This window comes from Buteo buteo, chromosome 6, assembly GCF_964188355.1.
Source record: "Buteo buteo chromosome 6, bButBut1.hap1.1, whole genome shotgun sequence".
Taxonomy (NCBI): domain Eukaryota; kingdom Metazoa; phylum Chordata; class Aves; order Accipitriformes; family Accipitridae; genus Buteo; species Buteo buteo.
This window is the reverse complement of record NC_134176.1, coordinates 7,458,095-7,485,623: the sequence shown is the minus strand read 5'-3', so window position 1 is coordinate 7,485,623 and position 27,529 is coordinate 7,458,095. Positions and strand designations below refer to the sequence as shown.

General features: G+C 39.8%; 2 protein-coding genes across 5 annotated transcripts in view; one reads left to right on the top strand and one right to left on the bottom strand.

Annotated features, from left to right (window-relative positions):
• SLC38A6 (solute carrier family 38 member 6) overlaps positions 1-20,238 on the bottom strand; it is a 45,859-nt gene extending 25,621 nt beyond the window's left edge. For 2 of the 4 annotated variants that reach the window (XM_075029613.1, XM_075029614.1), the window contains exons 1-5: positions 20,075-20,238; positions 19,149-19,270; positions 18,307-18,380; positions 13,988-14,040; positions 10,889-10,928 (exon numbers count right to left, since the gene is read on the bottom strand). In XM_075029613.1, the coding sequence (XP_074885714.1) occupies positions 10,889-10,928; positions 13,988-14,040; positions 18,307-18,380; positions 19,149-19,270; positions 20,075-20,224 (439 nt within the window). In that variant the 5' untranslated portion in view covers positions 20,225-20,238. Of the gene's footprint in view, positions 1-10,888; positions 10,929-13,987; positions 14,041-18,306; positions 18,381-19,148; positions 19,271-19,824; positions 19,904-20,074 lie in introns of those variants that run through there. The other 2 variants (XM_075029615.1, XM_075029616.1) reach the window with 2 other exon arrangements.
• Positions 20,239-20,342: 104 nt separating this feature from the next.
• TRMT5 (tRNA methyltransferase 5) lies at positions 20,343-27,260 on the top strand. The gene is made up of 5 exons (XM_075029611.1): positions 20,343-20,419; positions 22,183-22,832; positions 23,242-23,366; positions 24,928-25,582; positions 26,556-27,260. Exons 1-5 carry the CDS (start codon positions 20,415-20,417, stop codon positions 26,618-26,620), a joined length of 1,500 nt encoding a protein of 499 aa, XP_074885712.1. The 5' UTR covers positions 20,343-20,414; the 3' UTR covers positions 26,621-27,260.
• The last annotated feature ends 269 nt before the right edge of the window (positions 27,261-27,529 follow it).

The following is a 27,529-nucleotide window of genomic DNA, read 5'->3' as shown; positions in this document are numbered from 1 at the left end:
TTGCACTGATGTTAGCTAATGCCTCCAAAGAGACTGTTATGATGTGAGTCTTGAAAAAAGGAAAACATAATCCAAAGGACTAAAAGGCAAAATAATATAAAATATAGGCCTGACCTTTTACCTGGGAATACGGACCTACAGGCTAGAGACAGACCACAAGGCTGCAGCACTTCTCCTTGCTCTTTACTCTTTATAAAACATTGTTAATGACAAGAGTAAATAATAAGATTTGTTTCTATCAATACAACAGGTTTTTTTAAAGACTCAGTTTTTATTGTTGTTCAATTACTTTTATACTAAATAAATATCTGACAGAAATTTAAAAGACAAGAATAGAACTTGAAAGGTTTTTTTATATACGGCATGATTTAGCTGTCGGAGGTAAGAGGATTATCAGTGACAGACCTCCACTTCTCATGCCAAACCCACCACCAAGAAGATCCTAACAACACCATCAAATGTAAAACTATACAGGAACTGCAAATCAGAAGAGAAATTGCTAGTTACTTACAACACTTTTATAAGAGTGTCAACTTGAAATTAAGCGTTCATAATTCTATTCAGAAGAAAGCAATGATGCATACACATAAATCCAAAAGCTACTTCACTTTTCTCCTTTACAATATAAAATGATCAAAGGCATAAATGAAAGGGTCTTTAAATTACAACTTACACTAAGCTGATACCTTCACATACTGTTCGTGTCACTTTTTTCTTTTACATAACAGCAAGTATTTATATGAATCAAAAACCAGCAGAGAATTACTCAGAAAAATCAAGCTTTACAAACAGCTTAACTGAATATCAAAGCCTACATGAAACTAATTTCCATCCTTCAGCAGCAAATAATTTTAGTAATGTGTTGACAAAATTTTAGTTACATTGAAAGCTTGACAAAAATTCATCTGTTGTATTCAAATTTTACTGTTCTGTATTTAGTAATTCTTGAGAATTTTACTGTAGTGTATTTACTAATGCTTTAAAACTAAACCATACATTTTAAAAAGGTAAACCAGCAAACTTCCGTAAGCTGTTTTTTTAATAAGTTTGTGGGTTTTTTTTAAAGGAATGTTTTGAACCTTAAAAAAAAATTGCCGACTCAGACACTGCTGCACTATAGCAGTTAATGTTAAATTTTGAAGAAAGTTAATGTGGTCTCTCTAAAGAAAGCAAATTCTATTAAGACAAAGTGACATCTACCTACCGCGAGGTTAAATTAAAACCATTTGGTAGCTCACTAAATAAGGAAATACTCACTCCTTCATAATTAAAAGCTCTGTTTTTTTCCAATATTCAAGTGTATTTTCCCGCTGACATATAGCTGTTGATTGTGTCTGGTGAGGTATTTATCTGCTGTCCTGATTTTACTCTCCTCCTTGCATACAACAATGTAAATGCAACCACAGAGAAACTTACAGCATGCATATTTCTAAATTACCAGAATTTGTAAGTAAATTAACACAATTTCTCACACTAAGCTACAAGCAGATGCATATTTCACCCTAAGCAAAGACAGATTTTTAAAAAATTAAGTGGGGGGAGGGGGGGAAGAAAGATTCCTCTAAATTATAATTCAACTTTATGTACCCATTAGCCTTCTTTCTTGTATTATACAATACTTTAAACACAAGCAAGTCAGAATTCTCATGTATTTATGTCCTTCAGAAAGATTTCAAAATTAGTTCTTTTGCAGCCTCAGCTGCAGAAAGCGTCAAATTAATTTCCAGATCAGATTTCTCCTAATATGCAATCTGTCACTCTTCCCTTGCATTCCTATTAGCCTCTGGCTAATCATTTGATCACTTATCCTTTGTTGTGTGCTTAGTCTTTGTTTTTAAAAGAGGAGTCCTATTTCACTGAATTCCACTTCTAAGTAGGGAACCAATCATACACCAAGAAACTTGCACATGCTAAACATTTGTATGCATCTTTCTTCCTTTCTCTGGGCATACGGGAAACAATGTCACATAGTAGGATTTTTTTCCCCCCCAGTTTAAATTCTCTTGTTTGTTCTAGAAGATGAAGAAAATAAATAATAAATAATTCTGTTTATATCCTGATGCTTAGATAAGACATGAATCTCATACATAAACCTAAGCAGGACGCCCACGCTAAATAGAGTTTAAAAAGTCAAATCCTGCTTTTTCTTCACTTACAAACACAGTTGTAATTCTCCTCATGAGTAACAGCTCCTTGTAGCTTTACTCAGCATGAAAGAAGTAAGAGATGCTAACCACCGTATAACTCTGAAACACACTACAGAGTAAGCAGAAAACTTTGTTTTTTAAAGCAGAAACTAACAGTGAAGCATCTTCAAAAAGGGCATAGCAACTTGAAAAATTTATCTCAAGTAGGAATAAAGTGCATACAGTACAACAGACAAAAAGTCATGTATCCTTTGCTCCAAATAACAAATTTTACTTAACTTCCCTGACGCCCACCAAGATCGACGCCATGTCAAGCTACATTGTAAAAATTAAACATGAGCTATCCTTGGCAGTCTTAATATATAACGGAAGGAAGAGATTACACAGTCACAAGGCTAAACTGTGACACAAGTGAACACAACAAAAAGCATACCTCGTGCTTTGATATATTCCACTTTGAAATACTGACTTCCTCTCTTTTTGAAAATAATTTCAATATTTTAAAGGCTAGCTTCTAAGGCACCTTTTATCACATACAAAAATTACAATAAACATACATTCCTCTTCAGAAGGCAAGCGTTCAAACAAAAAATTCGCAGAAGTCAGAAGCAACTTTCCCTTCAGAGTTCACTCCCCCTTGCACGCACATAGTATGAGAGCACAGAACTTACTGCTCTCGCAACCCAGTCTCATCCCCTAAATCAAAAAAAGAATGTTTTATTCGTGTCACCTTCTCTTTGCAACTTGAGACATCTATCTTTAGCACCAAATGAGACAGGTTTACTGCAGAACGAATGGTGTACAATGATGTAGTTTGAGGCTTTAGCAATATGCATATGCAACAAGTGCTGAACTATAACTACATAAGCAATCTTCATATAGTCACTTCCTAATCTTCAGGTCCTGAATTTGTATATATTATGTTATTTTTAAATAATTTTCAGTATGAATCAAGAGCTACTTGATGGAGAACTAAGCAGGTCTGAACTTCTCAACAGGCCTTGACACAGAAATGCCATAAAACAGTATTCAGCAGAAATCAAAATTATATTACTACTTTACTATTCAACAGGCTTACCACTGTCTTGAAAGCAGCTAGAAATTACATTCTTAAAATACTTATCACTTTGCCATGTTTTGAAAACTTGGTATTAGCTCTCTGACAGAAAAAAAGATGGTTTTTAAAATATAAAATAGGGTACTTGCTTTACACTTCCATTATTATAACCTGTAGTGCCACCATGAGATATGACCCTCTATAAATATACACACCATGCACACATTATTCAGAATGTCCTTATTGTGCTACAGTATTGTTTGACACTGAGCATGTCTGCCCCTACCTGAAAAAACATTAGTTGCTGGAAAAAAGGGAAGTCAAGGTTATGCTTTTAAAACAGTCCCCAAAATACCTCTTCTGAGGTAGCTCATTCTTAAAATCAAATATGTGAGCGGCTTTCTGGTTACCAGAAAAAGAAGTGTAACTTTTGTTTATTATCCTACCCAAAAAAAGATCAACTGCTGAAGTCCACAGAAATGATGCAAGAGAATACACACATTAAACTTAGGTGTAAACATATAATTTATTCATTCCTTAGAAAATGGTTGGTGATAAATCCCTTCAAATCATTTAATTGAAAGGCCCAAATCTAACTCTTCTGGTTGGTTCTTCCTAACCTACCACTGTAACTGATCATATTAGAGCACTATAAAGATGTCTTACATTATTAAGCACTGTGCAAAAATGGAACCAAGCTACCCTCCAGACTTCATGCAGGAGAAGACATGGGGGAAAGAAGGGGCTGGGGGAAAACAGACTCTCCATACAGCCACACTGGCTCTTCAGAGGGGTGCTCATTTGGGAGTCAGGACAAGTAGACAGAGCAATCCCCATTCTCACCTGGGGGAATACCAGATAAGAGAGAGATTCCTCACAAATGCCTATAGATCATTAAGCTAAATGAAAATGCTTGTAACTCTCATCCTTTAAAGAGTTCAGTCAGTAAGATCCCTATTTTTCCCAAAATACTGAAAAGATTAAAGGCTGAAAGACAGAAATAGCAGAATAAACACTACCAGTCACTGCACGCTCCAGCCCAACCAAGCTGCATCTTTCATAGCAACTGCATGTGACAAACCCCTTTGGGCTTGTGTCTTCCTTTGCTGGAGGTTGTTTAAAACTGAATCTGTCCTCATCCAAACAATGTGACAAAGTTAAAAAGGAAAGCAGAGAAGGATTTCAAGAATGAAAGTGAAACTAGAGAGGATTTTGGGCAAGCTCCCATTTTTCCTGTCAAAGAATTAGAATGGAATAGCAAGATAGGGAGTACTTCAGTATTGCATTGAGCTCCTCAAAAGTAATCTGAATTGTGCAAACACCAGGAATGATGCATGGATGCCATTGAAAACCATCAACTATTTAAGCCCTCACATCATATGGCCTTAAGAGCATGCTCTTTTCATTTTACAATGAATCCCCCTCATATTCAATTTTAAGAAGTCTCCCAATTACTTTATGTATTGTTTATAATATTTCCTCTTAGTGGAAACTTAGAAAGAATTTGTTGGGCTCATTTGTTTGCTTTTAAATAGAGATGCAGAATAGAGCATGTGAAAGCAGATGTAATGCTTGTTCATATGGAGAGGTTCTGAGAACAGAAAAAGGTTGTCAACTTCTTTGCTAGTCTTCACATTATGGACACTCATCCTGATGAACTTCCGCTCCCCTGCTTCCCTTTCCTTCTGTGTTTAGCTTTTATCTGAATTACTCTGGAACGTATCTATGGCAAGCTTAAAAAAAAAGTGCTTCTTATTGCACAGGGAACACGTGGGCAGCAGATTTATTTTGGTAAAACTTCATTAGTTTAATTGTATTTGTATAGCTATGCTAAATGCTAATAAAACTGAAATGTGTTCTACACAGGTCTTCATATATTCCATTCTAAAGTAGAGCTGCAGGTTGGGATTATTGTTGGGGTTTTTATTTAAAGCAGACCTAATATTCTTTACAGTATCAAACCTTCCAACAACTATTCACTGCAATACAAAAACAGAAGAGCATGGGCCATCAATTGTTAAATTAGTACAGGAGCTGACAAACATGCCCTTAATTAAGGCAGCTCTGCACTGAAAATCCTCACTTTGAATCAGTAAGGATAATTAGGGTTGCAGGTCAAAAGCAAACGCCACTGCGAAAACAAACATTCGTGTTTGTTCGAAAACAGAATTAGATTTCCCATACTTAAAGGAAGCTCAGTAATTTCTTAAGGTATTAACGATGCAGGTCTTGGCATGTAACAAGCTGTATTTTATTATTCCATGATTTGCACCATTTTTTTTTTTTTTCAAAGTTTGCAGAGTATTTACTCTGATTACAAAGAGGTGGTTACTCCCACCCACCTCCCCATTCTCAAAAAATAGTTGCTCCATTTAAATTCGAGACAAATTTTGTAAATACTTTTAAACCTAAATTTCAGAATCGATGAACTCTGGGGAGAAAGAAACCCCAACAAAATAATTTGCAAAACAAAAATGCCCGATTAACTTTATAAAACAAGGTATTTTTTTTCAATCCAAGCACAGCGTTTGTAAGTACTGACTCACAGAAAGCATACCTATATCCCCCGCACCCCGGCCCCGGCAAATGCCAAAGTGAAATATTTCCTTGTTTATCTCACACACACAAAAAAGTGCGGGGAGTGTGGAATAAAGCCGGGGAAGGCTAGAGGTTCTGGTGGCGGCCGGCAGCCCCCACGGGCCAGCCAGGCCAGCAGACGGTAGTGGGGCGGCAGCAGCACTGCTCCCCCCACCACACTGTCCGCACCCTCTCGCTGTTCTTCATACACATGCTTCTGCCTCGATTTACTTCGGGAAGCTTGAAAAGCATGAACTATCCACACGTACATATGTATTTAGCAGGCAGTACATTCAGAGGAGGGTTTCTGTGTATTGTCCGTCACGCTGATGGTATTAACAGGCCATAAAATCCAGCTAAAGAACTGAATCTCTCATCAGAACTAATCCCGTAGCTTCTATTTACTGCCTATAGCATTCAGGCAGACCCGAGGATAAAACAGCGCTCCAGGGATTCTGAACAATCTTTTTTCCTCATTACTTATTCTTACAAAGAAGAAAAACGTGTACCTTTGAGGACATGTTAATTGCAGAATATTGAAACAAAATCCTCAAGCACCAGTTTACAGAAATTACACTTAATTAAACCGTATTTATACTAGAAAGCAAATAATTCTTTGTAAAATTAAGATACCTGTCTGGAAAGCTTAGTTCCAAAGAGGGACTGCAATGATCACTTGGGTACAAGCCAAGGCAGGCTAGTTACCCACACTGATCTGCAGCACGAGAATTCCTCTCTCTATCTCAGCCTATCGAAAGAAACAGAAAAAAAAAATAAAGTCTGTTGCAAAAAGTCCTCACACAGACCACCTATGCTACGTGGCTGTACTGCAGGCTCTACTGTTGCACTTAATCGCTCTGCTAATAAATTTTAAATAATTAAACTCGTGTTCCCAGCAGTTTCAATTTATGTCTCTGTGTATCACAGCTACCAGGCCCTCTGCGCCTGGCCGTATCTCCCTACAGCAGTGACCTTCAGCTGATACCAGCCCGCAGCCCAGAGAAGTATGCTGTAAAACCCTCCGCATACTTCCTGCTAGACCTCAATGCTGAAGATTTGTTAGTGTTGGCAACAGACTGAGCGCTGCTCTTGTGCAATGCTTTATTGTGTTCGTCTCCATTTTTCCACCAGCCTTGCTAAAATAATTCCTTCTCTAACTTCATTACATATGCTTGAAGATTCCTACTGATTTTCTCTCGGACACACAGCTGCAGACCGTCCTTCTTTTCAGTCACATCCGCAGAGAGGACAATTCCAGGAGGAGAAATTCCCGTCTTCCTTCCCCCCTTCCGAAAGCATCTAGGAAGCTCACAGAGCTTCCCTGGCAGGAGAGGGGGAAGGGCTGTGTGACACCGAGCCACGGCTTTGGCCCACTGTGCCTCATCCATCACTTCCTAGAAGCACAACACTATTAAAACAATAGCAGGGACTCTGTCCAAGTCCGGTCGCTCCTGGGAAGGATTACATAAAGAGCCAGCAGGGCCATGTAACTTAGCGCTTTCGATAGCAGTCTCCCTCGCTCTTTCTATACCTCCAGGCATGCAACTTCCCCAGAGGCCCTCTTTCATCTTAGAGGGCTCGTGACAAGATCTGAAATCCTTCAAGATCTTCTTCTGCGTGGCAGGCAAGAAATGGACATTTGGAAGATCGCTCCACTTAAAGACCTGGGGTGAAAGGAAAGGGTTGGGAGGAGTGGATGAACCAAGTAACAGCCTGGTAGCATGCAATTTGATAGTTTCCTTTCTAGTGTCCAGTTTGCAGCCTCATACACACAGTAACAAGCTCTTTTAAGAACAAGGCAGTTCACACGTAACTAATCACTAGTTACTTCGATTAAGCTGCTGGATTGGGCCAAAATACTGGCAAATAAAACAATGTAAAACTTAGTAGCACTGGCCATCCCATTCAATGTTTTGGTTTCACTTTATTAACATACACCTATAGTGCAAGAATAAGTACATATTGATACAAGGAAAGCTAGGCAAACATTCTCAGTTTAACCACTCTAAGGTAAGAATCTGTATATGTTCTATAAAGTCTTTAAGTCACAGTATTTAAGATGACCTTAATTTACATTTGGATATTGCAAAGTTAACGCATTATCCTCATGCATCCTTAGTTAATCTTTTGTACTTAAATGGATTTTGGTACTTGATTTGTGTTACCTGGATTAACATAACACAAAGTGTTCCAAGAGATGATTAAAAATCTGCAGGAAAGTTGAGCACTTATATTAGAGATACGTGTTAAAATCCCAAGCAATGTACTTGAAATCAATATTTTTTTAACCTTTTAAGTTCAAAATTTGACCAACCAGTGTGTTCCTGTTGCTGTACAACAATCTTTTCTCCCCCCCCCTTGTGTATCGTGCTAGTAGAAAAATCAACTCCCCTACCTACACAAATCCATAACTGTATGCAATTAGGATGTCAAGTTCAAATTTGCACTTTAAGCTTTCTTTTTAAAAAAGCACAGATGACAAACTGGAAAGCATAACTATGTTAAAATGATTACTAAAAAGCTCTCTCCACCACTAATGAATGTAAAGCACTTCCGCACTGCAATTATTTTTAGAAGTGATCAGACCAAACTTTAGAAAGCCCAGACTAGATGCAGACAGTGACAATAACCCTAGTAAAGTTGCTTATTTTAATCACAAACCATCATTCATTATCTCATGCTCTCCAATCACATTTGAAATAAGACACCATATGATGTGACATACCCAGGTCTGATGATGGAAGAAGTAACAGGAAACAATTTTCTTTTTCGCCTTACTCTGAAATTAAAAACGTTGATAGAGTCTGGATGTCTGCCCATCAGGCATGGTACTTCTGGTTCCTTCAAAGGTACAGAAAAACAAGAAGAGGGGAACACCTACCAAAGTGCACTAAGGGCAGAACCTAAGTTTTACACTTAATTCAGGCACGGCTCCCATCCAGGACAAACTATGCTCCACAGTTTGACCACTCCCATTTAAAATCTGCAGAAGGACCAGAAAGACAAGAAAAATTCCTTTCTTTCTCTGCATTTCTTCAAGAGTCAAGGCTCAGTGAGAGATGAAGAGAACTCTTAATCCCTCCTTTTTTTTTTTTTTTTTTTTAAAGTCTGTTAACATCCAGTATAATCATCTTCAAAGATGATTCCTGACACAGTGCTGCTCTGCTGACTTGGACTGCAGCATCAGGACTCTGCCAAAGGCAGTTGTTAAGGAGCGAAATAACGCAGCTGGGAGCTCCGCTCCCAAACAGAAATCTAAATACTAAACATAAGCTGTGATAGCTCCTTGCAATGACAGCACAATACATCTTCTGTATGGCAGAAGGTGCCAAGGAGGCCCAACTTTCAATCCATGTTTCGACAAATCACCCTTCCTCACAGTTTGGGGCATGTGTCAGTGTTACTGACTCAGAGAAGAAAAGTCAGCTTTCTCTTTTCGGTGCATTTGAAACTATGTGATCTTTGCAAGCAAATGTATCAGATACATGAACTACTACCATGCTCTTACATGAAAGATATTGCCCTTGGAACCAGAAGATCCAAAACATACTTTTGAAAGCTTCCATCAAAATGAGGTCACTAAAAATATTCAAAAGAAGAGTTTCAGCCTGCAAAAACCTACTTTTTAACTAGTTAAACAGAAAACCACTGGCTGGCAAACCAGGCCCAACTTGTTGGCAGAAGACTAAGTAGTTTGATAATATCCAGCATGCAATAGTTTGGGGCTCTAGAGTTACTGAGCTGAATGTTATTAAAAATGACACAGAGAAGGTTATGAACTGCTATGAAGAAGAAATAAGAGTCATATTTCCTTTGACCACAGAGACCGGTACACAAACCCAGAATCTCCAGAACCTGTACTGTGTGTATCCCTCCTTCTCTAGTACTGTTTATTTAGAGGTCCACTCAAACAGGAAAGGAAATTTAAAAATTTGTTCATTGCTACCAAACATCCTCTAAAAACCTGTATGAATAAATAATCCTTAATCTTGGAATTAATATGTTCACTCCTGCCTTAAACAAATGCTTGGGGTTTTATAGCCATTTCAATTAGGCAGTTTCTATTATTGGAGCTTTTAGTATAAGAAAAGATTCCGATTTCATCATAAAAGCAGTTATTTGGTCTAGTTCTAGGTCTCTACATAGTGACAAAAACCAGCAATGACTGAATTGTCTGAACTTGACAGGTAATACTGAAGGAAAGAACAGTGCTGGAATGCTGTTTCCTTCCGTCAATGTATGTGAACATGTGTGTCTTCTTGATGGTAGGGGACAGAGAGAAGGGAGCTTTCACGTAATTCCCTCATCTAAAAGAAAGTATCCAAAACATTTACGGCCAAAAATATTTAAAATTGTTCTGTTAAACACTGTCTACTTTCAGACAATTAATTTCTAAGGGCACTACTACTTAGTAACTGTCTAGTATGTGGACATAGTAAGAGTTTAAAGGCTTAGGCAATTTTTTTTAATACAAAGACAGCTAGTGTTATTTTATTATGTTATACACTAATAAGGAAGACAAAACAAGAATAATGTAACTGGACAGCCCAGCATATGACAACACAGATTATCAGCCCACATGATGAAAGTCAGCAAACTAAACAACCTCCCCAAAAAACAAGGTATCGAACTAGCAACAACAAAAAAAGCTACCATTAATAAAGAACATATGAAACTTCAAGGCTAAGTAAACATTCAGTTGTTACACAAATCACTAAAAGGCATAAGCAAGCTCCAACAGCAAAAACTAAAACACATGATATGATAAAATGTAGCTACTAGATGCAAATGTATGGAATGGCGGAGAGGAGATTATGCTTTCTCGGCCCCTTCCAATTAGCAATGCCAGCTATAATGGATGTGCTCCACAACCTGTGATGCAGTATCAGGCATACAGTCCAGCCCCTGTAAATCCCCCCATCTACCCCATGACAACGGCATGTCCAGTTAGCATGATCACATAAGCACTTTCTTTAAGTTTTCTGTCCTTTTAATCAGTCTCTTAAGAACACTTTCATTTAATTATTGCTTTTGGTGTTTGTGGAGCTTTGTAGACTGTAGAGGTTATACTCAACTTGGTTAATATTGAGCACATGAAGTTTCTTACCTCCAATATTCTGGATAATTATTGTAGTTGCAACAAGGACCTATAAAAAAAATTGATTTCTTTAGAAAGGGTAAGGCTAACTAAAATCGTATGTCTACAGCAGTCATAAAACACATATGTATTATCTTAAACAGACCAGATGTAGAAGCGATAACTAGTACTGAAAAGAAGGGCATCTTCTCCAGAGTTTAACACATGGAAACCAACACAATCTAAAATGAATATAAAAGCAAAAAAAATCTCCCTGAAAATACTGCATTTTCATTCTGAGATGACAAAACAAGAGAAATTATGGAGTGAAGCCTGTTCTGCAGATGATGAGGTTTTTAAATCACTGAAAATGTGTAAACGCATTCTAATTATCATCAGGAGAGTACAAATGAAAATGATCATTTATCTCTGAAGACAATCAGACAGCAGCGGTTTGTGCAAGCTACTTCCTCACTCCAAAAACCTGGATATTTTTAACTGTCAAGAATGTCATTATTCTTGTAAACCAGACAGACTTTTCTTTAGCATTTGTGATTAATCATGCTGGACTGATATGGTAGTCAAAATGATCACAGGCTATTAAAACATCTGTCTGAATCCAAAGAATTAACTTCCAACTGACAAAAACCTAAAAGTGTCTAAAGTTTTCCCAGTGTTTTCTTTTCAGTTCAGTTCTAAAATAGTACGATCATCCAGTACAGTTTTTCTTTTTACCCACTGCTCTTCTTGATGTAGCAGGGCCTTCCTACATGAGTGCTACCATTAAATCAATTTTGAAAAAATTAAGCTGCAGTTATGAGAAGAAAAACAACTTTGTACTTTTGAAAAAAGGTTGAAAGCAGAGTTGCCATTTTTTTAGTTGATCAGCTAGAAAATCATATCAGATTTTAAATGAATTCAAAGTCAATTCAAAAGTCACCAGGGGAGAAAAAGGAAAAAAAGAAAAAAAAAAAAGTATGGTATCTTGGCATTTGCCATAGATGGAAACAAATACTTCATGCCTTTGGAAAGGGAGAATCAGCAATATTCCAATAGCAGAAAATCTCCATTCTCACAAATCTCAGAAAAATATGTTTGACAGGAAATCACTGTAAGGTTGTATAACTGCTCTACTTCAAGAGCAGTTCACCAGTCATTTACTGTCAACCTAAGATGCCAGTTCAAACAAGGTCCTACAGCAATCTGTCTGTATCATTACCTCATGACTTGGGTGAGGGAAGAGTAAGTACTACTTTAAATAAAAAAAAAAAAGCCACCTGTGCCTGACTGAAGTGAGAAACATCCAGGGACAGGATTAGAATTCAGAATGGTTGTGGTAAACTAGAAAAGTCTAAAAATCAAAAAGATCAGTTATAAGCAATGCACTCAGGAAGTAGATCTCAAATATATGACTTAGAGTTATTAGACTGCAAACAGAGAAAACAGTCTGAGATAAATAGCATGAAGCACCCACAGGAACAGCAAATCTTGTTTTGGAACATAGTACTAGCCATGTTCTATCTAAAACATAGGTAATAATTACATTTCTTGTCACTGTCAAGTTCTCAACCAGCTTACTGTGTTCCATTTTTGCAGGCAAGTTTTAAGAAAGGTGTATTAATATCAAAGATACTTCAAGAGAGAAAGATAAGTGTTCCAGAAAATGTCAGTTCATCAAGAAAGCTTGGTGAACTTTGGTTAATTATTTTATCAAAACAACAGCTTCCTAACCTAGAAATATTCCAGTGCTCTCCATGCACACTGAAAATAAAAGACCAGATGATTTTTAGCACAAATTATTTAAACTGAAAATTATGAAAAAGTATATTAGGGAGAATAAAAAAAAATTATTGATGTTGACTACATAGTGCAGCTGTGAAATCACCTTCATTTAATCTTTTAAATAACAGATAGACAAACGCCTGCCAAGAATCATTTATGTATGTTTAGACCTGCTTCAGAGCAAAGACAAAGTCACATTTTAGTATCTCCTTAAGCTCTACATTTCTATGATTTCTGCATCTAATGGCTTGTGGTTAATGTGTACAGAACAGCTCCTGTAAAAAATAACTTTAATTCATACCTTGCTAATATCAAGGTTTATTATCGATTGAAGTTGATCACATCTTAACTTTGATCGATAAATATTGATCCTCACAGACTACACTCACATCTGCTTATTAATGCTAATGGAAGTCTTCCAAACACCTAATTGCTCAGATTTAATTCTCAGTTACATTAAACCAGAAGAAATTAGAGTCCAGTCCATTTAGCAGAACTCATTTTAAAAAAAATTTACATTGTTTTAGTAAACCATTAAAATTGCAATTCTGTGGGGTAGAATCTGCTTTTAGTATTGTGTAACTGAAACACAGAGCATAGAAGTCATAATATTACATGTGCAGTATTCACAAGCAGTATTTCCTGTGCACCCAGTATTACTGGACAACATTGCCTATTAGGAGAAACAGATTCAGCACATGCTACTAAAAAAGCACAGCTTACATGTTGATTACTCTTATAGCAAAAATGGTTAGTTTGCTGTTGGTTTGTTTGGGTTTTTTTAAATCATGAGATAAAACAACAAGTAAGAAACATTCATCTGAAGAGTTTATTAAACAAAAGAAAAAAATTAACATGCATTAAACGTACTCTTACTTGTTCCTATTGTGGAAACTACATGAAAGGCAAACGCTTATCTTGGATCTCTGTTAAGTGCTAGAACACCAACAGTAAATCACTTACCTGTCTCTTAACAGTTTACAGCACAGGTACGATGGGACTGTAACACATCTAAAATGGATTGCTGAGCCAATTTGACCACAATGCCAGTAAGCATGTATTTGCACATACAACTAAAAAAATGAACACGCTGACAAGAAAGTAGTGCAAAATCTTGCATTTAAGGAGTGTCTATCTTACAGTTAACTAAAGTTTGGGCTTCCACAGACCAGACACACTAACTGAAATATAGCGAAAAGCTTCAGGAGGTAACGGACTTTTCAGTATACTACAACGTCAGTAATTGTACTACTTATTTCATTATATCTCTTTACTATGCAAAGAACAGTTGTATACCAGAAGCATGAAACCAAGAAGAAAAATACACAGGTAAAAATAAATACTCACCTTTCCAGTTGACCCAAAAGCAAACAGGCCAAGGTCTTCATAAGAAGTGACAGCTGTTAGTATGGAAAAAAAAGCGAAAATATTTCTAACTTCAAAATCACTTGAAAGCTCTAGCTCTGCCTTTTTTCCCTTTTTAAATTAACATAATTCAGGACAAAATTAAAAGAGTATTTTACAGTATTTTTTATTTACAAAATAGCTTTTATATACACCTGTACTCCTGCTACAAAATACAGCTATATGCTCAACCATTCAGAAACTCTCCAGAAACTCAATTTAATATTAAAAATAGTACTATTTAAATAAAATAAAAAAACCCCAACACATTAATGGCAAATTGCCTTCCCCCAAAGATCTTTGCAAGAGATACTACAGGCAAAGAATTCTGAGATTAACCTCAACAATTAGATATAAGATATTCCCATATTTTACTTGTTAAAAGGGTACACTTTTTTTTTTTAAATGAAGACAACAACAGAGGATCCATTTTCGTCTTTCTACAAATATAAACATTAATCACCATCTTGCCAGCTTTTAAAAACTTGGCGCTATTTATTTTCAAGAGAGCTGAAGGTAAACATCTTTCTTGGTTGAAATCTATTATTAAAAAAAAAAAACAGAACAAAACACACCAAAGCAAAACCAAAACCAAAACAAAAATCCTGCCCTTACCTGCACCTAACTTACATAATCGCATTAAAAAAGCCTGTGGTTTCTTGTACGCTTTTGTTGAGTTTTAGCTGCAACTCACTTCTAATATTGCTGGTAACTCAAACCAACCCCTTCTCAGAATGAAGGAAGTCATATTGAAGTCTTTCATTGTTGCTCTGTATTTTGTTATTAGAAACTGAAGCGGTATCAAAAAGATGAAAGTTTTCTGAGAAATACCACTCACTTTCTCAGTATATAATAAAACGGTCCACAGTTGTAAATGCCTCAAAGGGTAAAATTAATCTCAAAACCACATTAATTTTATTGTCACAACACTTGCTTTCTCTCCCATGGTACTACTTCGTACACTACTGCTTCTATTCCTGTCACATCTTAATTTAGGGCCCAGCCCTGCAATATGAGCTGCTGGGGGCAGACCTTCACACCTGAGTGAAGTCCCACTGAAGTAAATGAAACAAGACATAGGAGACACAGGCGGTTCACAGGGATCAGATGACAGGACTGGAGCCTCAGACTGCCAACTGCCCAAGCTTAGATGTTTTTATTTCACTGAAGTTCTGCACACAATCAGATCAATGCTCCAGAGGGGTGGGGGGCAACAAAACCAAACTTCATTAATTTTCTCACATTATTTTCTCAAGGGCGATGTTCCACATTCTGCTCTACTACTGACACCAATATGAAAAAATAAATGAAATGACAAAATTGAGCCACAGTCAGCTCTCAGCATAAACCTGGACTAAACTTTTACATTTGCCGTTACACTGATATAAGTTATATACAGATACAATTAAAGGAGTACGTCTTACTAAATTTTACTCTGTATTTTTCTTAGATTTGTATTTATAAAGTTGTTGATCACAAGAAAAAAAAAAAAGCGTTTTAGAAGACCATCTCCAAGGGCATCAGAAAAATCAGTAAAATTTTAAACCTATTTACGAGAGAGTTGTTTTTACCATGTGGGAACAAATACACAGCACACACGTATGAGGAGTTACTAACAAAGAGAACAAAATTTTCCACAGAATTACAAACAAGCAATGTGAAACCTTAGGATATTTTCTATAGTAACTCTGTTTCTGTAACCAATTTAGTCCTGTGAACACTGGGAAGCCTTAATCACATTACTTTTTGTAATTTCAAGAATATATGAAACAAAATATTAAGCACAATTGATATAAAGATAAACAAGTTCTGCCTGATTGGCTTGATTTCTATTATGTTACTAACACTAAATGGAAATTATCTATTTAAATGCAAAGTGAAATTGGCAAGTATAGTATGAGCAATACTATGACTAACTCATAAAATGAAAAGAAAAAAAGCCACAAAATTTCAAAGTACATCCCACTTAAATTCCCAGTTCCTCTGCTTTACAGAGTAAGCTTAGCCTTTGTCAGCCCAAACCCCAAAAGAACGTAGGTCGTACTGAATTAACACGAGGAGAAAACATTGACTAAACTAATCCAAGTCTAACCCTTGACGCTTGGGAATATTTCTTTTGCTAAGCCTTTTGGTCTACACAAATCATTGATTTTGTCAAAGTCCAGACCAACATAATTTAAAAATTGAAGACACTTCTTTTATTTTTAAACTACAACTAAAATGCCTGTGCTTAATAAATCCTGGTCTCTGTTTAAAATGGAATTAATATTAGAGCTTTCTTTTCAGAAGGTATTTTATAGGTCAACTCTTTCCTAGGATTACTTTTATGATTTGAATACCTGAATGAATTGTTTACAAACACTTTGAAAGGTTTTTCTTCTCCACCCTTTAAATTTTTCTAGCTCATTTTTTAATATAAAACTACTAAAATTTCCTTCCAGTTCCTTGCCATGGATTAAGCTTAATACTACAACATTGTTCACAAATGGACGTAGGTTTTATAAAGAAAAATGTTCAATTATCTAGTTTGGAAGCAAACACGTACACAGATTTTACTTTGTCAGGCACAACAGGTCACATTTCTCACTTTTTAAAGACAACATTCCAAGGAAAAACTTGGAATAGTATCTAACATTTAATTACTTCAATAGTTTACAGGAATTATAGTAATTATAATCTGAGAGAAATCTTACTTTAAAAAAAATTACCAAAAAAAAAAAAATCAAAACACAGAAGGCCATAAATCCAGCAAACTTATCCAGACATAGCTCTGGTGCTAGTATTACCTGTCAACATTAGGTGATAACTAATTATGAACTGTAAAGTGCTAGTTTCAGACAAGACGAATACTTCATCCTGCCATTTCAATGGTATTCCTTGCTTTCAGTTGTGCATATTTAAAAAATGCTTTCTTGAGGTGGAATGTTGCCTTTGGACAATAACTGAGGAGTTAAACCATTCTTGTATATTAGGTCTCTAAGTTCACAACACTGAAATTTTCTTAACTCAAAAAGCTTAAATCCTTAGTTTTCCCCTCTCACCAGTCATTCTTTTGCAAGGATCCCTTTAATTATTATTTTACCAGACAACAACATAATACCACTTTGTGCCTTTATAATACAGAACTTTTCAGCCTCAAGTAAGAGGTAAACAAAGATCATAAAAAAATACCTCCAGTTCCCCCTTTTTTTGCTTCTTATCTATCTTTCTAGCTATTCATCTCAGGTTCCGATTCCTTTCTACTCAGCAGAGGTCCAAGAGAAGAAAAAAATTACCAAAGACTTAGTCCCAAATCATCAAGCAGCCAGCAGTATCAGCCATAAAAGTAACCCTACCTCTGAAGAATATTTTTTAAGAATGTATGAAGAAGATCACTCAACAGGTGAAGACAGGAGCAGCAGATCTAAGAAGAATCAGGAAGCAATCAGCTGAGAGACCAAAGCTAGCTATAGAAAACAAAGCCAATGAGGAAAGAAATGGAAGCTTTCTCCCACCACCTTTGAAAAGAGGAAAACAGAGGAGAGAGAAACAATAACCAGGTGATTGAAAGAGAAGGAGACTTCCTGCTTACAATGTGATCTTTGTGTACGAGAACTCAAGGAACTAGTCAGTTGTTTCAGTAACAATTAAAAGAAGCAAGAATTAAAACGTTAGCAGATTAGATTGTAGATATTAGAACCTACTGTTTGAACATTCTCAAAGCAGTGTAATTTCTAAGGACTGCAATGTGACTTCTCATTCAGTATCAAAAATGCTGTAAAAACCTGCATCTATAAAACGCCATGAGAATTATGATAATCCAGTATGATTACAAAACCTGAAAGGTATCTATTTCAAACCATAAACAAAATATGTTTTACAAGTAGAAGAATGAAAGTCTGCTACTTTATTGCTCTTAAGCCTTCACTGAAAGCAACAGTATACACTGAAGTAGTGCAGTTCAGCCAGCACCAAAATAACTTTGCTACAGAAATATAGGATCTATCTTTCTGGAAAGACGAGAGAAGCATTTTGGTAAAAATAAAACTGAAAACCTAGAAACCAGTCAGTGTGGCATTGACTTTTCGTAAGAAGTGTCAAAATTGTATTTTTAAATGGCAAATAGTAATTGTTAAAGTTGTTAAATATTTCAACATCAGGGAATCGGACACAGCTATCTGTTAACATGCTGTTAATTGTAATAATTATACTGGGTCATGTCTTTGTGATACAGGTGAGGAATTATTTCAGAGATCACTGTTAGATAAATCCTTTTCACTTACCAGTCTGAGTGCACATACTGAGCAGAAGAAATACAGAGTAAGCAGCAAGGCTGGCAACAATCAGCAGCAAGATACTAAAAAACACAAAATATTCACAATTACAGCACTTTTACACTACAATGCACTTTCTATCTTTAAGAATGCTACTTTTGCAAGAAGTAAGCTACCACAAGACCAGATTTCCTCATTTTACAGCTTGTATCTGCTGACTATGGTTCATATGGTCTCTGACCTTCCCAATACTTGCTAAGTTCCACTGTTTGTTATATTGTTCACCAAAGTATATCACATATTACACAGGACAAAGGCCTGACATATGAATTTCAAATGGGACATAAACATGGGAATTTGTGCATATACATATACACAGACAAATATTTATCTTCTAATGAAGTGAATCTAATGCTTAGAAAATGGTAAAAGTGACAGTTATGGTGACTTTAGCCCTGTTATCCATAGGTTAGCATGTACAACAAGCAGAAAAGTGCAAAGCACAAGCTGATTCAACATTTTTCAGATATGTAGCCATCCCACTCCAGGAGGCCCATTTCTGGAACTGAAGGAGACAGCAGCTTTGAAACGTAAATATCAATCTATTAGGAGTAATGGCCAAGAAATTGCCACCATGTGGCAATTTAATGCAACATCTGGGCAGTACTTATGCTAGGCCAGCTCTGAATGACTAAACCAAAGAGGGAAGATCTTATTCAACAATGCCGAAAAGCACAAGTTCTTTATTTCTTCCTCATTTTTTGCACAGGAGTCTTAGTAATCAAGTTCTGTTCCATTTAAAACTACAAGCTGAGTTTAAAAATAAGTATACGTAAAAACTGAAAACTTACCTAAACCCCATGATCCCTGTGTTGGCCATAGCATAGGACAAGCCAAGTATCCCACTTCCCATGATCGCATTCATTAAATTAAATACTGAGAAACCAAAGGAAGAGCCACGATTTGGAGGATTCTATGAAAAGGGCAAAACAAAGTACAGTTAGTACAGGAGAGGCGTTTTGGTCTTTCATAAGAGGAAATTTAAGGGAGGGGGAGACAGTCAACTTTTCCTTCCCTCATCTAAATCAGAAAATCTCTTTTCTCATTCTCAGACCACGCAAACCCTCCTGCACATACAATAACAACACGATGCCGTCCCAGGAGGATCTCGAGACGTCTACATCCTTTGAGGACGGCGATACCGGAGCACAAACCCAGCGCAGCAAGATTTAGGCTTAAAAGCGGGCTACCCCCGGCGTGCTCGCCACAGGAGCGAGGGGCAGAGCAATCGGCAGCACCTCTCCAAGAGCTGTGCCACCGAAGCGTCGTCAAACGGAGCAGAAGGAGCGCCAGGACCAGGCGTTCGGCTTCACAGGCCCGGCACTGCCCCCGGCCCGGCCCTTCCCGCCGCCCTCGCCAGGTGTCACCCCCCGGAGCCGTCCTCCACAGCCCCGTCCACCCTCCGCCTCCCCGCTCCACAATCGATCGGCCCAACCTTTGAGCCCCCAGATCCGCCCCCCCCCCCACCTTCCCGGGCCAGGCTCCCCGAAGTTCTCCTCAAAAACAAGCACTGCCGGCGGCAGCCGCCCCCGCAGCCTCCCGGACCGGGACCCGCGGGGACGGGGACCGCCCTGACAGACACAGCGCCCGGGGAAAGGAAAGGAAAAGTCAAGCCGAGCCGAGCCGGCGCCCGCCGACGGAGCGGGCCCGGGCAGCCCCGCGGCCGCAGCCCCCCTCAGGGCGCTCCCCCTCCCCGCCGCCGAGCCGCCCCCCTCACACGCACGCTGCCCGACGGCGGCAGCAGCGGGGCGGACTCCCCGTCCTCCTCCTCCTCCTCCTCCTCCGCCTCTTGCTGCTCGCGGGCCGACAGGTACCAGCCCCGCTCGGCCAGGAGCCGCCCGGCCCCCCGCGGCGGCGGCGGCGCCATGCCACCCCGCGCCCCGCCGCCTCGCCTCTGAGGGGAGCGCCGCCGGGGGGGCGGGCCGAGGCGGGGAGGAGGGCGGGGCCGCCGCGGGGGCGGGGCCGCCGCTCCAGCTCCGCCCTCCCCCTCCACCTCGGCGCGGCCACACGGAGCGGCGCGGCGGCGATGACGTGAGAGGGCGGCGGCGGGGCACGGCATGAGGTGAGGGAGGGCGGGGGGGGGGAGCGGCAGCCGTAACCGTGGCAACCGGGGAGGCCCCGGCTGCGGCCTTGCGGCCGGGGGGGGGGGGGGTCCCCACGGTGGCCCCGGCCCCGCAGCTCCCGGCTGGGCCGGCTCACCTCCGCCCCCCCCGGCCAGCGGCGGGCGGCCCAGGCCGCGCCGTGGGCCTGAGGCGGCGGCTGCCGGCGGAGCTCCCCTCAGGCTGAGGGGGGGGAGTGACCCCGCCGAGGCTCCCGCTCTGCCGAGGGTCCCTTCCCCCGGTGAGGCCTGGCCGGCCACTCTCCCACCCGCCCGGGGGGTCTTCTCTGTGTGTGTGTGTGTGCCCGGTGGAGCTCGGAGCGACCCTCCGGCAGCACACCCCCTCCCCCGATTTACCTCAGATTACTCTGAGGGAAAAACCGGGCAAACGGGGATCTTGGCAGGACCTTGGTTACGGGGGAAGGGCAGGCCTTCCCGTAGGCCGTGTTGGGGAGGTGTTAGTCCTCGTCCTGGCTGCAGGGACCTCCGGCCAGACCCAGCGTGGCGGGGGGGGGGGGGCTTATCTGACACCGAGATGCCCATGCAAACTGGGTCAGCAGTTTCCAGCTAGGGAGTAGGGGAATGCCTAAGAAAAACACCGGGATGCTCTGGCCTCTGGATGAAGTTTTTTTTCTCCTCTGTAGCAGATGTGAAGAATGTAATGTTTATTTTTGAGTCAACAGGGAAAGGAGGTGCGCTTTGCCAAAAACTTGGCTTAGGGAAACGAGCTGGCTTGGAGATGTGGGGAGTCCCAGTGAGGAGCTGGGATTTGTGGGGGAGGGAGGATGGGAGTGGGGCCAGCTTTGCTAAGGGTCGAGCGCAGCTCCTTTTTTGAAGAAGAGACCACATGGCTTGTTACCCACAAGGAGGGCAGCAGCCCTGTAGATGTGTAGATGTCTGAGGCAGACAAGAGAACCCGTTTCCTTTCAGAGCTGGTTTGCATCTCTCTTGTCAACCCCTAATCTTAAAACAAACTTCCCAAGAAGTCAGGAGAAATGTCAGTCTCACACACTACCTAAACCCTTGGTTCCTGCCTAGGAGCAGCCAGTGCAGAATCAGGAAAGTTGGGCCCCTTTGGACTGGCTCTAGTGGGGGAAACCATTTAAAGAAGCATACAGCTACTTTTCAAGTCCCCGTCCTATGAATGAACTGTGGAGAGGGGTTCACTTGCTCAAACAGGCATTACTAATGCTTCTCTGTACCTTTAGGGGAATTCTGCATTTAATTCATGGTCTTTCTGGCACGCAGCTCGTGGAGCAAAGACACTATGGAGTGAGTCTTACCACTGGGGTATAGGAGGGAGAAATCGCCGAAGAGTGATTATGACCGCTATTGCTAATAACTGTTTTCTAGCAACCACTGCTTGGTAATGAATTTTACCAGAGACAGAAGGGATCCAACAGTAGGATCAAGACGGTAGAAATTTTTCCATGTGGCTTATTGGGATTAATATCACATTTATTAGAACAAAGAGAGGTCATTGTGTTTTGGCAGGAGGGGATTATCTCACTGCTTAAAGTTAGTTAATGTTTAAGTCTAAAAATACATTTGCGAAAGGACAGAAATTTGTAGTATATTATTCGTAATAAAGAGCTTTACTAAACTATTGTGGATTGTTTGGTACAGATGGAAATTCTAGTTTAAGAGAACAGCAAATCCATGTGATTTGCAGCCTTTTTAATGGAATGATTACATAATGTCTATAAAATGAATAATTTCTCTTCTAGGACTTTATGGAGATTTGGATACTCTGCCAGACTACTGAAAACTAATCGTTTTAGGACAGCTGCATCAAATACATCATTTCCAGCAGTTTGGATGCTATTGGCACAATATTCTGGCAGAATACCTGGGCTGTTTGTAGTAGTTAAAAAAAATAGTTTTTTTACAATGCCTGAAACTGTGGAGGATAAAGCTAATCTAGAAGTGTATTCGCCACATCCTGAAGTGCGTGGGATGACACTACTCAACAGGGAAGCTTTTAAAAGGACAGTTGTTGTTCCAGTTCTTAAAGTCAAGAAAGAAATTGTAAATACTTTGCTAAAGTCCCTAAAACATACGGTACTACAGCGTCCTGGTCTAAAGCGAGTAGTTGAGGATCCAGAAGATGAGGACAGTAGACTTGTTATTCTGGATCCTCATAAAATACCAGAATTCTCATTAGGGGAATCGGAGCAAGAGGTATTAAAACAGCTTAATGTTCATCCTGAGGTGTCCAAGTATAACTTGGAGCTGACCTACGAGAATTTCAAGTCGGAGGAGATCCTACGAGCAGTCCTTCCTGAAGGTCAAGAAGTCACCTCTGGATTTAGCCGTGTTGGTCACATAGCTCATTTGAATCTTAGAGATCATCAGCTACCATACAGACATTTGATTGGTAGGTAAAACAACTCTTCTAAAAAAAGTAATTAATATATTTTGTGTAGTCTTAGAAAGATATTTTAACAGTTATTCTGCCGATAAATTATTACTTGTACAAAGAAAACTTTTGAGTGCTTTTCATTGCTTTATATTTTGACTTTAAATAGCCTTGTGCTGATGCTGTAGCAGTGCACAGAAGGCACAGTTCACTCCTCTTACTGTAATTGTGGTCTCCATTCACCAAGCACTGGGTCAGGGTAAAGTACGTGCCTTAGAAAGATGTCACGTCTGCAACCCTGAATCATTGGAGTTGTTCTAATACATGCTTAGTTTTGTTAACTGTAAACAGCAGTGTTTGTATCTCTTAGTAGAACATTAAGAGGTTGTAGTGCCTTAACCAGAATATCTTTTGCCCTCTCTTTCAGGCCAGGTTATAATTGACAAGAATCCAGGGATCACCTGTGTAGTGAATAAAACCAGCATAATTGACAGCACATACAGAAATTTTCAAATGGAAGTGCTCGCTGGAGAGAGCAACCTGGTAACCAAGGTACAGGGTTTTTTCCCCTCTTATTTTGAATTTAATATGTTAAAAACCAAAGGCATCTACTGGAAAGATGTGATGAAGAGATGCTGTTAAGACCATTCCTTTGCACAGTGCCCTTCATGACACCTGTTTTGGAGTGTAAAAGTTGGCAGTTACTTCTACCTTCCTTTGTCCTGGTCTGCTAAGAGCAAACTCACAACCGTAGGGATCATGAACATAAGTATTCTTTCAATTTCACAGCCTAGATTTTAATGGTATGTAAAAGCAGCTGAAGTAAAGGTTTCTTACAGAGATGCTAATTACAAACTTGTAGCGAGGGGTGTTTCTCACTCTAAAGCCAAAATACTTAGTGGATTTGATGTAAGAAAATGCTGTTTCTTAATTTCACCAAGCATTGTACAGTGGCTGGTACAGAACGCAGGATTGTGTTTTTTAAATCTCACTGGCTTTGCAACTTAGGCAAGATTTTGTCTATGCCTTTTTCTGTCAGCAGCAAGACAAACCTCCTCTCTCCTCTGTTCTGACATTTTTCAGGTGTAAAGCACTATGTAACTGCCAAGTATTCTTCACTCAGGATTTCTTGTCCTTAGCTGGAAACTTGGCCACTGGTTCGACCAAAAAATATTTTTTCCTAACTGTTAGCAGTTTTATACTTTTAGAAGAGAAAACTTTAGATTACCAAATAAAGAAGATGAATAGCTTGGTAGAACATCCTGTACATGCAGAGAAGGCATTTGAATTGTCAAGGCAGAAGCGATAATCAAATATTATGCAGATGGTATTAGCTCATTAAGCATACATCTAGCATACCACTGAGCTGCACACCGAGGAGTGCTGATACGCTTCAGTATGTTTCTTGTTGGCAAAGCAAATGATGCAGTGATTTGGACCCAAAGTTACGTTACTTCAGCGTCACACAATTCAAGCGTGGTGGTGCAAAGTGAGTATTATCTTGCATCCCATTCTCATCTGAATAAATACTGTTTCTTTTTAGCTCTGTTCTTAAGATAGTGGTCATCCCGAAGTTTGGGTTTGGATCAGTTTCCAAACTCCGTCACCTTGAGAGATAAAATACAGTATTTCTTCAAACTGCAGAATTTGCTCCCAGTGGCTTTAAATTTGGCTGACTGTTGCCATTCTTGTGCTGTATCATTCTCAGACACTTATTTACTATGTGGACTCTGCTAAGGAGGGCTTGAGGCATCTTCCCAAGGTCTGCTTTCAATAAAGGAGTTGTCAGCCAGCCACAAAGCTCTTGAAAAGCCTCAGAAATTTTTTTTTTTTTTTTTATGGTCGTTTTAAGTTGCTGCTTTATTTCCACCTGGTGATTGAGACATGCATAAGCCAGCCATCTGGATTGACAGTTGGAACATTCCTTATGGCTAATTCTGATGAGTAGATCTGTTTATACAAGATTCATGTGTACTACTAATGGGACAAATGTCAATGTACATGTTACTGTTTGATAAAGCACCTTGGGTTTTAGCTGTCTTAATTACTAATAATGCTTAAACATGCCTGGAATTTGAACAGAGAGGCTTAAGCAAATTTTTTGGACTTTCAGGTCAAGGAAAATAATATTGCATATGAATTGGACTTTTCTAAAGTCTACTGGAACCCACGTCTTTCCACAGAACATGACCGTATCGTTGAGCTTTTAAAGCCCGGTGATGTCCTTTTCGATGTCTTTGCTGGGATTGGACCTTTTGCAATTCCAGCAGCAAAGAAAAAGTGCCACGTATTTGCAAACGATCTCAATCCTGAATCCTACAAGTGGCTCCTGCACAACTGCAAACTAAACAAAGTAGACAACAAAATAAAAGCATTCAACATGGATGGCAGGGACTTCCTCCTGGGGCCAGTAAGAGAAGAACTAAGTAAAGAGCTCCAACTTCTGAAAGAAGAACAGAAAACCTCTTTTCATATAGTCATGAATTTGCCAGCTTTGGCTATTGAATTTCTAGATGTTTTCAGGCATCTCTTAGCCGGAGAGCCATGCAGCACTGCTGACCTTCCCATGGTACACTGCTACGGTTTCTCCAAACACGACGACCCAGCCAAAGATATTCAAGAACGAGCTGAAGCTTCACTGGGAACCTCCTTGGATGGACGCTGTTCTACTTACCTGGTTAGAAATGTCGCACCGAACAAGGAGATGCTGTGCATTAGTTTCCAGATTCCAGCAGATGTGCTGTACAAGAGGCCCTGCCCTGATGAAGGTGAGGAACAAGCCCCCTTCGTGGCACTTGGATTTCAGGCTACACCTTTTGTTGTCTCAGGCTGGTCCCACCTTGTCAGCCCTGTGGGCCACTTCAGCCGTGTGACAGCGATGCTGTACTCCGGCGTGAGCGCGGAGGTGGCTGGCAGGACTGAGCGCCTGCACATGCGCAGCAGCTGCAGGGCTTCATGCGCTCTCGGCAACAGCGCTCCACTCCTCTGATCCCAGCATGAGCCTCCACAGAAAAAATGGTGGACTGGATAGGATCATCCCACAGGCCGTAAAACAGACCTTTATGCCCTAGATTGCCTACTGGGGGAGGATGAGGTATCTAATGCCAAGTACACGTTTCTATTAGCTAAATACTTCAGAACTGGAGCTTCATTTTCACCCAGGGTAGAATGGTGTACTTCCAAGTGACTGGTCCCAGTTCTGACCTTCGCTCTTACGCTTGCACAGACTCAGTTTAGGTCTGGAGTCACTACATCAGCAGACTCAGGTTCTGTACAATTTAACTGAGAAATAGATATCCTTAGAGATCTCTAACATTCAATTTGATTTTTGGTTTTTTTATAATTGGTAGTTTATTTCTCGTAGAAGCTAGCTGGTTTCAGTGATCTTGGACTTTGCACTACATGACGGGGGGGGGAAGGCTTTCAGTCTGCAGTTACATGCACTGGAGGAAAGGAGGTTTTGATAAAGCTTTAATGCCATGAAACTTATCTTTACACTGTTGTTGGGTAGCACTGAGATGTACATCAAAATGTAGCTCCATAGAGATTTTTTGAAAGTCCTTTTTGGTGTTTGGTACAGAACCCCACATGACTGCTGTAACAGTTTTCATTTGTAACTGGTAATCCTGATTTTGACTCTCATCTCTTCCTGTTAAATCCCTTAAGTGTTACATGGCTTGTGGTTTAGTTCAGTCTGTTTACTGTACATTAAGTAACTTACTTTTTCTAACCTTCTTCCAGCAAAACCAGCCTCTAAACGTCTGCGTACCAGCAAAGATTTTTCTGAAGAAAAGTTACTGAGTTGAAGACTAGAGTTACGGTAACTACCTTAGCAGTTTGCGTAAGGTATACTTAGGTTACCTCTGGTTTACCCCTTGAATTATTTGAAGGATACCTGTGTTACCCATCTCAGGTGCCAAGATGCGTAACGCATGTTTCAGATTTCCTTTGTGAGCCTTGCTTCCTGAATTTACCTTTTTTTTTAATTGTGGGATCAATAAGCAGATTGAAATTGTTGTTACTACAAAAAAATAAAACTTCACTTTTTTGTAATAAATGTGTTTCGGTACTTTTCTGCTCTTTTCACGCCCCGTGATAGTTCAGTGACACAGACTAGGATAGTTTTTTGCTATGTCATTTTGATACTGTGGGGTTTGTGGCGAAAACCAATTTTTATATTTTGTCGGGTCTAGCAAGATGACTTGTATAACCCTTGCATTGGATTCTCTTGGACAAATTTTTTTGGTGTTCAAGAATATTAGGTTACTGTTAGCAGATGCACAAACAAACAGCTCTTGTGTAAGCAAGATAACCTTTCAAAAACTTAACCCAAGATACAAAAAGTCCCAAACAGCCATGTACACTTGTTCCTAGGCTTTTGAGTAATAAGTGCTTTTTAACACTGAGATTTAGTTAGGGATTAGTTGACTCCTACCTTAGTGTTTGCCCACCGTTAAAGCAGGAAAGACTGTAATGCCGTTTGCACAGTTGCAGGTGACGTACTCGCTTGCGTTGGAGCGCTTGACGGAAAACCAGTACCTGGCTGAACAGTCCTCTCGTCTTGAAACTGTGTCCTCCTGTGGCTTTTGTGCCCCTGCCCTCTCCCAGCTCTCCCCCTACCTCCCCGAGTGCTCCTCTGCTGCAGTCCCTGGATGATCTCTCTGACTGGCTGCCTGTGTTCTGCGGGGATTGGAAAAGCCTCTGCCTTTGATTTC

What these genes read in the sequence shown, in the direction of transcription:
- TRMT5 (XM_075029611.1), top strand. An exon ending in ACCATACAGACATTTGATTG is followed by an intron (nt 22,833 to 23,241) that starts GTAGGTAAAACA and finishes CCTCTCTTTCAG; the next exon opens with GCCAGGTTATAATTGACAAG. An exon ending in AGAGCAACCTGGTAACCAAG is followed by an intron (nt 23,367 to 24,927) that starts GTACAGGGTTTT and finishes TTGGACTTTCAG; the next exon opens with GTCAAGGAAAATAATATTGC.